At 42.8% G+C, this 10,613-nt stretch overlaps 1 protein-coding gene across 2 annotated transcripts in view; it reads left to right on the forward strand.

Moving 5' to 3' along the window:
- eno3 (enolase 3, (beta, muscle)) overlaps positions 1-3,534 on the forward strand; it is a 4,810-nt gene extending 1,276 nt beyond the window's left edge. For both annotated transcript variants that reach the window (XM_068308310.1, XM_068308311.1), the window contains exons 3-14: positions 23-118; positions 186-244; positions 392-461; positions 602-735; positions 804-920; positions 1,036-1,141; positions 1,221-1,418; positions 1,523-1,599; positions 2,384-2,508; positions 2,814-2,922; positions 3,009-3,067; positions 3,310-3,534. In XM_068308310.1, coding sequence (XP_068164411.1) covers positions 23-118; positions 186-244; positions 392-461; positions 602-735; positions 804-920; positions 1,036-1,141; positions 1,221-1,418; positions 1,523-1,599; positions 2,384-2,508; positions 2,814-2,922; positions 3,009-3,067; positions 3,310-3,376 — 1,217 coding nt within the window. In that variant the 3' untranslated portion in view covers positions 3,377-3,534. The remainder of the gene's footprint in view (positions 1-22; positions 119-185; positions 245-391; positions 462-601; positions 736-803; positions 921-1,035; positions 1,142-1,220; positions 1,419-1,522; positions 1,600-2,383; positions 2,509-2,813; positions 2,923-3,008; positions 3,068-3,309) is intronic.
- The last annotated feature ends 7,079 nt before the right edge of the window (positions 3,535-10,613 follow it).

The raw sequence follows: 10,613 nt of genomic DNA on the forward strand, positions 1-10,613 counted from the left end.
TTGTCCACCCGTCTGTCTCCAGGTCTGTTCCGGGCGGCCGTCCCTAGCGGGGCGTCCACCGGCGTCCATGAAGCTCTGGAGCTCCGTGATGGAGACAAGAGCCGCTACCTGGGCAAAGGTAGGAGACCAGCATGTTGGCTCACAGCGTGACCTTTGACCTTGTGTAACCTGTGACCCCCCCACAGGAACCATGAAGGCTGTGGACCATGTGAATAAGGACATCGCCCCCCAGCTGATTGAGAAGGTTCAGTATCTGAACCCCGTGACCCCCATGACCCCCTATGACCCCAATTACCCCCCATGTCCCCTGTGACCCCCATGACCCCCATGATCCCCCAAGACCACCCATGAACCCCATGACCCCACCCAACATGTCTGTCTACATCCACAGAAGATCAGCGTCGTGGAACAGGAGAAGATCGACCGGTTCATGCTGGAGTTAGACGGCACTGAGAACAAGTGTGAGGACTCATCTATCCCCCTGACCCGTCTATCCCTCTGACCCATGTCTCTGACCTGTGTGTCTCTCCCTCTCTGACATGTCTCTGTTTTTTTGACTCTTCTCTCTCTTACCTGTCTGTCTCATGTTTTCTTTCTGCAGCTCGTTTTGGTGCTAATGCCATCCTGGGCGTGTCCTTGGCCGTCTGTAAGGCTGGCGCTGCAGAAAAAGGTGTTCCCCTCTACCGCCACATCGCTGACCTGGCTGGAAACAAGGACGTGATCCTTCCTGTTCCTGTGAGCATTGTGCAGGTAAACTGTTAGCGTGCAAATGCCACCGAGGTAACGCAGCGTCTCGTCTGCAGGCCTTCAACGTGATCAATGGAGGAAGCCACGCAGGGAACAAGCTGGCCATGCAGGAGTTCATGATCCTCCCGGTGGGCGCCGCCCACTTCCACGAGGCCATGAGGATCGGAGCAGAGGTGAAGGGCGTCACCCGCCCCCATGTTGCATGACTCACCCCTGACCCACAGGTTCTGGCAGCAGGGCATCAGCTCTTCACCCGTCTCTGTCTAATCGTTGGATTGTGACGATTAGGTGTACCATAACCTGAAGAACGTGATCAAGGCCAAGTATGGCAAAGATGCCACCAATGTGGGCGATGAGGGAGGCTTTGCCCCCAACATCCTGGAGAACAACGAGGGTGAGACACCCACCTATCTGTTTTCTTTTTGTTAAGGGGGGTGGTGATTGTTACTGATGAAGACTGTCCTCTCGTCCAGCTCTGGAGCTGCTGAAGGTCGCCATCGATCAGGCTGGTTACCCCGACAAGATCATCATCGGGATGGATGTGGCCGCCTCTGAGTTCTACCGGGGAGGGAAGTACGACCTGGACTTCAAGTCCCCCCCCGACCCGTCCAGACACATCAGCGGGGAGCAGCTGGGAGACCTGTACCGCAGCTTCATCAAGAACCATCCTGGTACTCGGTCCCTCTGACCCGTCTGTCCTCCTGACCCGTCTATCCCCCTGACCCATCTCTCCACCTGACCTGTCTGTCCCCCTGACCCATCTGTCTGTCTCCAGTCAGCTCCATTGAGGACCCCTTCGACCAGGATGACTGGGACAACTGGGCCAAGTTCACCGCCTCCACCGACATCCAGGTGAGACTGCCACCAGCAGCAGTTTGACGAGCTAACGTGCTAGTTAGCTTAGCTTGTTAGCCTAGCTTATTAGCTGAACAGCAGCTGCCATTGTGCAGATGGACCCGTGGGGTTAAACAAACCTGAACCAAAGCAGGGCGTGATGGGGCGCGAGCCCTTCCGGAACGTTTGATTGACTATTATACCCCCACAGGAAGAAGAAAACATTTGCCCCCCAATACTTCATTATGGACATGAAAGAAAAAAGGAATATACAGTAGATCAACAGACAACAAGGAAAGCTATATTAAGTGCTTGCATTTTCCAAAATTCGAAAACAAAATTAAATCCTTTTTTAAGCAACTGTATGAACAGTTTTAACCAAGTTTGTCTTTTTCGGCCAGTGAGCTGCGCCCCATTTGAAAATTCAATAAAATCAATAAATTTTCATAAATTCAAATTGATCAGCAACACTAACTCAGGAGCAAAATATATATAAAACACTTAAACTAAAAAACAAAAGAGATGAAGCCATTTGTGTTTAGGGCTTAGGTGAATCTTTTCTGGGTTTTAAGGGGTTTTGGGGGTTAACCTCAAGGGTTAACCAAAAATCCTAACCTAACCATAAACAAACATAAACCTAACCCTAATCTAACCCTTACCCTAAGTTAGGGTAAGGGTACCCTAATTTAGGGTAAGGGTAAAGGTGAACCTTAGCAAACCACGATAGCATCAGCCAATGGGTCACAATGTACTGTCTGCAGAGGACAATAGCGTTAAACTGAGCCATGTCTTAACCAATCAGATTGTAGGTGATGACCTGACGGTGACCAACCCCAAGAGGATCCAGCAGGCCGTCGACAAGAAGGCCTGCAACTGTCTGCTGCTCAAGGTCAACCAGATCGGCTCGGTGACCGAGTCCATCGAGGCGTAAGATACCCGTCTGTCTGTCTGCATTTCTATCTGTCTGCCTGTGGATCCACCTGTCTGTATTCTTTTCTGCCTTTGGTCCCACCTGTCTGTCCTCCTGTCTGTCTTCCAGTCTTTCTGCCTGCAGTCCTACCTTCCTGTCCTCTTTGTCTGTCTGCCTGCAGTCCCACCTCCCTATCCTCCTGTCTGTCTGCTTGCAGCCCAACCTGTCTGTCCTCCTGTCCTAACTGTGGTCCCACCTCTCTGTCTTCCTGTCTGTCTGCTGATCTATCTGCCTGTCTGTCCTCCTGTCTGTCTGCCTGCAGGTGTCGTCTGGCTCAGAGCAGTGGGTGGGGCGTGATGGTCAGCCATCGCTCTGGAGAGACGGAGGACACCTTCATCTCCGACCTGGTGGTGGGACTCTGCACCGGACAGGTAGGCAGACAGACAAGTAGGCAGACAGACAGGTGACTGCCCACCTGAATGAAGGCCGCCACCCACTGTCGTCTTTGTCCACCCAGATCAAGACCGGCGCCCCCTGCAGGTCTGAGCGTTTGGCCAAGTACAACCAGCTGATGAGGTGACAACTTCCTGTCCGCTAACCCGCTAAAATAAGAGCATCCCTTTCCACTTTTGTTTCAAAGTAAAAGCATGATTGTTCTGATCAGCGTCACCAAACTACAGTTAAATTAAATGAAATAATGACCCCTCTGACCTTTGCCCCTGTGACCTCTGACCCCCTGTGATATATTTGATCATGTGACCTCTGCTCCTGCGACCTCTGACCCGGTGACCTCTGACCCTGTGACCTCTGATATGCAGGATTGAGGAGGAGCTTGGGAACAACGCCAAGTTTGCCGGCAGAGACTTCCGCCACCCAAAGATCTAAAGCTTATTAGTGATTTGTTGTTGGTCTCCGTGATCACTGATGGAGGAACACTGACCCTGCCCACCTCTGACTACCAGACAGGGTGAAAGGTTGGAGGTCACGGTGCATCCGTTCCCTGGAGGTGTTTTCTACATTAAACTCAATAAAGGATGACTGCATTTGTGTGTTTGTGTCCAGTTCATCTGCAGCCGGGTCCACCAGGCCGGCACAGAGACAAACCCGGCACAACATCCACCGGGCCACTACTGGGACTACCCAGTTAGCTTGTTAGTTAGAAGTTACTGGGCCTTAGTATACAGAATATTCTGGAGATGCTGACAGAATTTAAAGATAGGACAAATCAAAAAGATTGAGCTCCGCCCCTCAACAGCAACTTCTTGATGTCTAGCAGCTAGCGGCTCCAGACTCAGCTTATGTTTAGCAGCTAGCGACTCCAGACTCAATTCGCGGCTCGTGGCTACTGGCTGGATTGAAGAATATATGTCATGCTGTGTAAACCCTTTTTCTGTCCTCTCGGAGGAAAAAGCGGATATATCAACAAAAACTTGTGCAAGTGACAATAAGGTATCCAACTATGAACGTACGTTACATAACACCATTGAGATTGTCATTCAATCATTCAGCAAATTGAAGTCTACTACGAACACCAGAGGAACAGGTTGGAGCTAGAGTGTAAACCCATCCTGGTTGAACATTGGTTGGTCTGAGGAAAAGGTGAAGGAATGGGAAATAATCTCTTTTAAGCAGAGGACAGTCCAGACCAATGTCCTCTCTAAGCTGTGCGTTTGTGCAATCGTGCACTGCCCGCACATTGTCAGCGCACAAGAAAACCTATGCAGCGCATAAAATAAAATTTGATACAAACGTATTCAATAATATCTAATATTAGACCTAATCTAATTAATTAGACCAATACTATTGTTTTCTATTCTATTTTGTGTTATGACTCAGTAATTGACAGGTGTCCAGTCCATGATGCGATAAGGTTCACTAACTCCACGCAGCCAATCAGTATTGACAATCCTGCATGTGCGCCCTGCTATATGCCGGTTAACTAGTTAACAACTGGAAAAAACGGGCAGCAACACATCCACTCACCAAGCTAAAGTAAAAAAGCAATGCAGTTATTTTAAGACAGAATGGCTGTCAGAGTTTATGCATGTAAGGGAACAACTGGGTGAGAAACTGGTTGAGATTTTTATCTTTTTGAGAAAGTTCAAAGCAAGAAGCCGACAATTCCATCAACCCGGACAACGTGTACAATCATGTGAAAAATAAGGTAAAATTTAAGTCATATTTGTGCATATTCTAGTGACATTATTTAATATTTTTTAATTTATGGATATTAATCATTAAATGCTGTTACTACTAGATATTTTATGGGGAGTACAAATGCTATTAAAAAAAGGTATTTAGATATTTTACAGACCAAGAGTTACAGGTATTTATTCTGTATCACAAGCAACAGCACATGTCATTGTGCAAAATGTCAAATGTTTTAATGTGAACAAAATATGAGGTCTGAAAGGTGTACAGTGCGCCCTCATTACTAGTCGTTAATGGATTCCAGGAACCACACGCAAATAACAAATTCCGTGATATAACGACAAACCATTTATCTTATTTACGATAATTTGAACATTAATGAACCCTTCCCATACTGATATTAGTTTTTTTTCAGTCGCTAACAACCACTTACTTGTACTTCAAATACTTTTTCTAAACTCTTAACACAGACTCACACCTACAAAGCACAATTGACGAAATTGTTAATTTTTTTCTCAAAAACACACTTGGTTAAATAAATACTAACTCTTCATTTCAAAATAGAACACATCTTTCTCTGCACACACCAACTTTACCAAAACACTGGATATTTGACTCAAAATAAAATTATTATGTCAAAGAATAATGCTTGTTTTCACTTCATAAGGTACATGGAGTCAATCAAAGTACAGCAGGTTTCAGAATATTGGATATTGTTGACATCATAAAAATTGCATAGGCTTTTATGTTTCAGTTTTACTGGTATTTGCATGCAAAAAAGTACACAAAATGTCTTGGTTGGGAACTGTATGTCCACATGTAATTGTCACATTCAAAAGCATTCTAGCAAAGAGCAAATCCGTTTCTTTCCTGTACAGTTTAGTACAGGAGGTACAGTAAAAATACTGTTTACAATATGACAGAGCAGAAAAAGCTTGAACAGTGAACAAAATATCCATGAAACACACAAGAGCATTCTGAACAAAAGAAAAACAACAACAGTAAAAAAGCCCAGAAAAAAGGGGGCAGGCTAACATAAAATAACACAAAATTACTGTCTCTAATCTCTACGATCTCTGATATCATCGATGTACCTGGGATAGAACCGCTTGGTATGCCGGATCCACCGTTGGCAATGATCAGCTGTGTGTCAATTGGGCGGCAGTGACTCAGTGGTAGAGCGGGTCATCCATTGTTCTACGATCAGCGGTTTGATTCCCACTCCTGCCAAAAAATAGTCGGAGTGTGAGCTGACAGTGGGAGGTGTCAACTCACCTCCGGAGAACTGCTGAGGCACCCTTGAGCAAGGCGCCGTTTCCCTCGAGATATCCTGGTGCCGTCTTCCCAAGTTCTGGATGATTTGACATACACATAACAATCCAGATCTTTGGTTCTATGAAATTGTATGATTTTGTTATATGATTTTATTGTATTATTTTATTGTATTAAAAACTTTCCACCACTTTCCCCCCTTCCATGGCTTTTAAAGCCATGGAAGGGGGGAATAAGAGTCATACAACAAATGAGCGGCAGCCAGGTGCTGATAGCAGTCTGGCAAACCTAGTTAGTGATGGCGTTAACCTGGCGTTAGTGCAACAGAATTATATGCAATTGGTTGAGCATGTGTACCTATACCTGTTTTCTGGCCTAACATCCCTACATGTCCCTGACGACACGACACAAACAACTGGAATGGTTTCTCATAGTTCGAAAGAGTCGAAGCCGGCGCCCGCTGCAGCAAACTTTTAATAGTTTGAAAAGCAATGTGTCCTTTTGATGTCCAAAGTAATCTGCTTAGCAAATTTCCAGCTCCATTTTCTTTAATCATATTTCTCAAAGGCTGGACAATAGCAGAAAATCCATCAACCCATTCTGAACTGTACCCCATCATTCCCAGAAATGTCATCATTTCTTTAACAGTGGTTGGCTTGGGAGCTTTTGACACCGCCTACAACTGGGAGGGAGAAATTGATCGCGTCCCTTCTTTGATCAACCTACCCAGGTACTCTACCTGATCCATGCAGTACTGTAATTTCTCTTGTGAGGCCTTGTGGCCTTTTTCAGCCAGCATAGTTAACAGGATCATGGAGTCCTTTAGTTATATTATTTTATTGTATTATTTTATTGTATCAAAACCTTTCGACCACATCTCCATCATTGCCGACGTGTGCATTGAAGTCCCCAACGAGAACAATAGAGACCCCTGCAGGGATCCCATCAAGATTTTTGTCTTTTTCATTTCAAGTGGGCCAAATCATTTACATAAATAGTAAACTAAAATAGTAAATAGTAAACTAATACGATATTGGACCCTTGACTGAAACAAAACTAGATGTGTAAATGAGTTTGATGAAGGTTCACACCTCTTGTTATGCCGAGATCAGCTAAAAACCATAAATTCATTGGTATCCATAGCGTTTGTGCTCTGGTTAAAGATTAATTTTTTTTTAATTTTATATACTGGTTTGATCCCCGAAGGGAAATTAAGAAGCACACTCTAGCTACTGATTACAAACGCATGCATACATATATGTGAGTACAGGCCCCTGTATCACACACACACACAAAGGGGCCTGTAGGCATGCAGGGGAGGTAGAGTGGCAGGCAGCTCCTTCTTGGTGCGCCTCAAATGAGCAATTTTTGTAAAGGGGACGGCACCTTGCTCAAGGGTGCCTCGGCAGTGCTCCGGAGATGAGCTGACACCTCCCACTGTTAGCTCACCTCCGGGTATTTTTGGGGGGGCGGGAGCGGGAATCGAACCGCCGATCTTAAATCATAGGACGACCCGCTCTACCGCCCGCTTTACCACTGAGCCACTGCCGCCCCAATATATATGAAGTGATGTTGAAGTGGTTGTAAACTACAACTGAGGCCTGACTTTCTCATCCCCAATTCAGTGACTGCATCAAATTGTCTAACTATAAACATAAAGACACTGACTCTATTTGGCCTATCTACCACTCTCTCTGTCTCCCTTTCTCTCACCCTATCCTTATCTTCCTTTTATTTCTTTTCCAACCAAGCAGTCAAGGTGGATGGCCGCCCAAAAGAGTCTGGGTCTGCCCAGAGTTTCTTCCTCAACGAGGGAGTTTTTCCCCACCACTGTCGCTTATGCTTGCTTTGGAGGGTTCAGTTGGATTTTTCTGTCTGTTAAAGCGCTTTGAAATGTCTGTTGCCATGATAAAGTGCTATAGAAATAAAACTTCATTGATTGATTGATTGAAACCTAGTCTGAGATTCAGTGTTAGGGATCAAGTTTTGCAAAACTATTTGCGGTAATGATGTTTTGCTTGGTACCGTATAGGTTCTATTTTTCATAATTCAGGAAATTATATGATATTTTTTCTCCTAACACCAGATATATTCCCATTCTTTTGGCTGGGGATTTCAATTCCAGGATTCCGTTACTGGATGATTTTATCAATGATCAATCAGCCTGAGATAGTGAATATATTGGGGGATAGTGAACATATTAGTAGAAGGATGCTGAGTTTTTAACTGCCAGGCAGGAGGCCTAGAGGAAGACCAAAGAGGGGGTTTATGGATGTAGTGAAAGAGGACATGAAGGTAGCTGGTGTGAGAGAAGAGGATGCAGATTACAGGGTTAGATGGAGGCAATTGATTCGCTGTGGTGACCCCTGAAGGGAAAAGCTGAAAGTAAAAAAAGAAGAATCAGCCTTTATTGATAATGATATAATTTCTGATGGTTTTAACTATCAATTTTTTTTAATTGATAATAATCTGACAATGGAGAGAAGCAATCGTGATAATTATGTTAATGCAAATTGGCAGAAGCTAATTGAATTGTGCAATATAGCAGACCTAAAGCTGGCTAATGATAGTTGGGTTGGAGGTTTCAGCTGCTATTCTGCTGCTGGTTGTAGTTCTATTGATTATTTCATTGCTTCTCCTCCTGTATATTCTAAATTAATAATATTTGTATGAAACCATTGGATAAATGTATTTCTGATTTTCATTTTGCTCTGAGACTGGAGAGTAATTCTGACCCAAATGCGGCTTTCAATAATCATGAAATTAACAAAGCTGATACTAATGCATTCTTGTTAATTATGATCCCAAGTTTAAAGTTAACTCCATGGAATCTTTTTATGTCGAGGCTACAGCAGCACATTGGAAGTGCTTGGATGATTTAAATGTAGATACTGGTGTAGTCTCTCAGGAAATGATAGATGAAATCAGTAATAATTTATGTGACGTCTTTCTTCAACCTGCTAAGAAAATTGGTATATGCAAACAAATCCTCATGTAAGTTCTTCAAGTCCTCGTAAAAAAAACCAACAAGCCGAGGTTTACTAAAGCTTGTAGTGATGCTAGAGCTGATTATTTTAAATGTAAGAATAGATGTAAAAAGTTGAAATCACATGAAATCACATGAGCTCAGGTTGAACTGTATAAAAGTAAATGGTAAAATATTACATTCTTTCTCAGGTGAAACGGGTGTACGCCAAGGCGAAAATTAATCTCCCTACTATCTGCAGTGTATCTGAATGATTTTGAGTATTTCAAAAGTCACTTTTATAATGATCTGGATGTATTTACATGTGACATCAGAAATTTACTGAGTGATGAAAACGTTGAAATATTCTTACATTCTTATATGTACTGTTATAATGCAGATGACACTATTAGTCCTGCAGAAAGTGAAGATGAGTTATAGGCAGCTCTGGACGCTGTTCATTCACATTGTTCTTCCTGGAATCTCACAGTCAATACCTCCAAAACCAAGATAATTATATTCTCTAGGGGTAAAGTTAAAAAGTTTAAGGCATTTACATTTAATCAGAGTATTATCAATGTACTGTAGTTTATAAGTATGTACAGTATATCTTAGGGGCACCTTTAATTTCATCGGTAAATTCAACAAACTTTTAAATGTCCAAATTACTTGCCAGAGAGCAATGTTTAATCTGCTTTCGCAGCATCTAGATCTACCCATCGATGTCACCAGTGAGCTTTTCGATCAGTTAGTCCTCCCATTCTGACTTTCAGCTGTGAAACATGGGGTTTTCAAAATATTAACCAACTGGAAATGCTCCACAAACGATTCTATAAGAATTTACTTAATAAGTCAACTTCTAACTATAAGGCCTATGGTGACTAGGGAAAATTTAATGTGAAAAAAATAAATGAGAAAAGAATGGTGAATTTTTGGTTAAGAATTTTGCAAGGTAGTCATCACAAAGTCTCATATATTATACTGGTTAAGAAATAATATTTTCAGCACTAGAGAGCAAGGTTACATCCAATTGTACAGTAAATGAATGTGGTTTTCCAACTTTTTGGGACGGTACTCAGAAGAATGAAATTCTGTGGTTTAAATCTGTAATTAATCAAAGATTGGATGATATTTCTAACGAAAACTGTTTGCTGAAGTGAACAGGAATATGCTCTATTGAAAATTATTATTTATGTATTGAACTGTACCTTGGCATACTCCCTGTTGATGAACAAAATATTCTGGTTAAATTCTGTTGTGGCAATCATTCACTCCCTGTAGCTAATCAACAGTACCTGCATAGTGACAACATTGATTCATCTCGTCCTGTCTCAACAGTTGTGAATATTATATCTTGTCTTGTCCTGCTTTGGATCATCTCAGAAAATCTCTAATTAAACCAGAATTTTGGAAAAGCCCAGATTTTCTAAAATCATGCAGTTACTCTCATCCTCCAGTAAGACAACTCTGTCAAACCTTGTTAAATTTATCAAAGTTACATGTATTTTTAGGAAGTAACTCTTTCCCTGCTGTCCTGTTATGGTTTCATAGTAATTTATGTCTAAAATGTTTATCTTGTCATATTGTATCATAGGTGTCACATGTTTGTCATAAATTTACTTATATATATTGTTACAAACAGCTCAAATACTTTGTAAATTCTCTTATACCCAGATATGGGTCTCTTGTGGGAAGTGCAGTCAGTTACTGAAGGCTGCTGGACCCCACAAGACC

The sequence above is a fragment of the Antennarius striatus genome, chromosome 23 (genome assembly GCF_040054535.1).
Source record: "Antennarius striatus isolate MH-2024 chromosome 23, ASM4005453v1, whole genome shotgun sequence".
Taxonomy (NCBI): Eukaryota; Metazoa; Chordata; class Actinopteri; order Lophiiformes; family Antennariidae; genus Antennarius; species Antennarius striatus.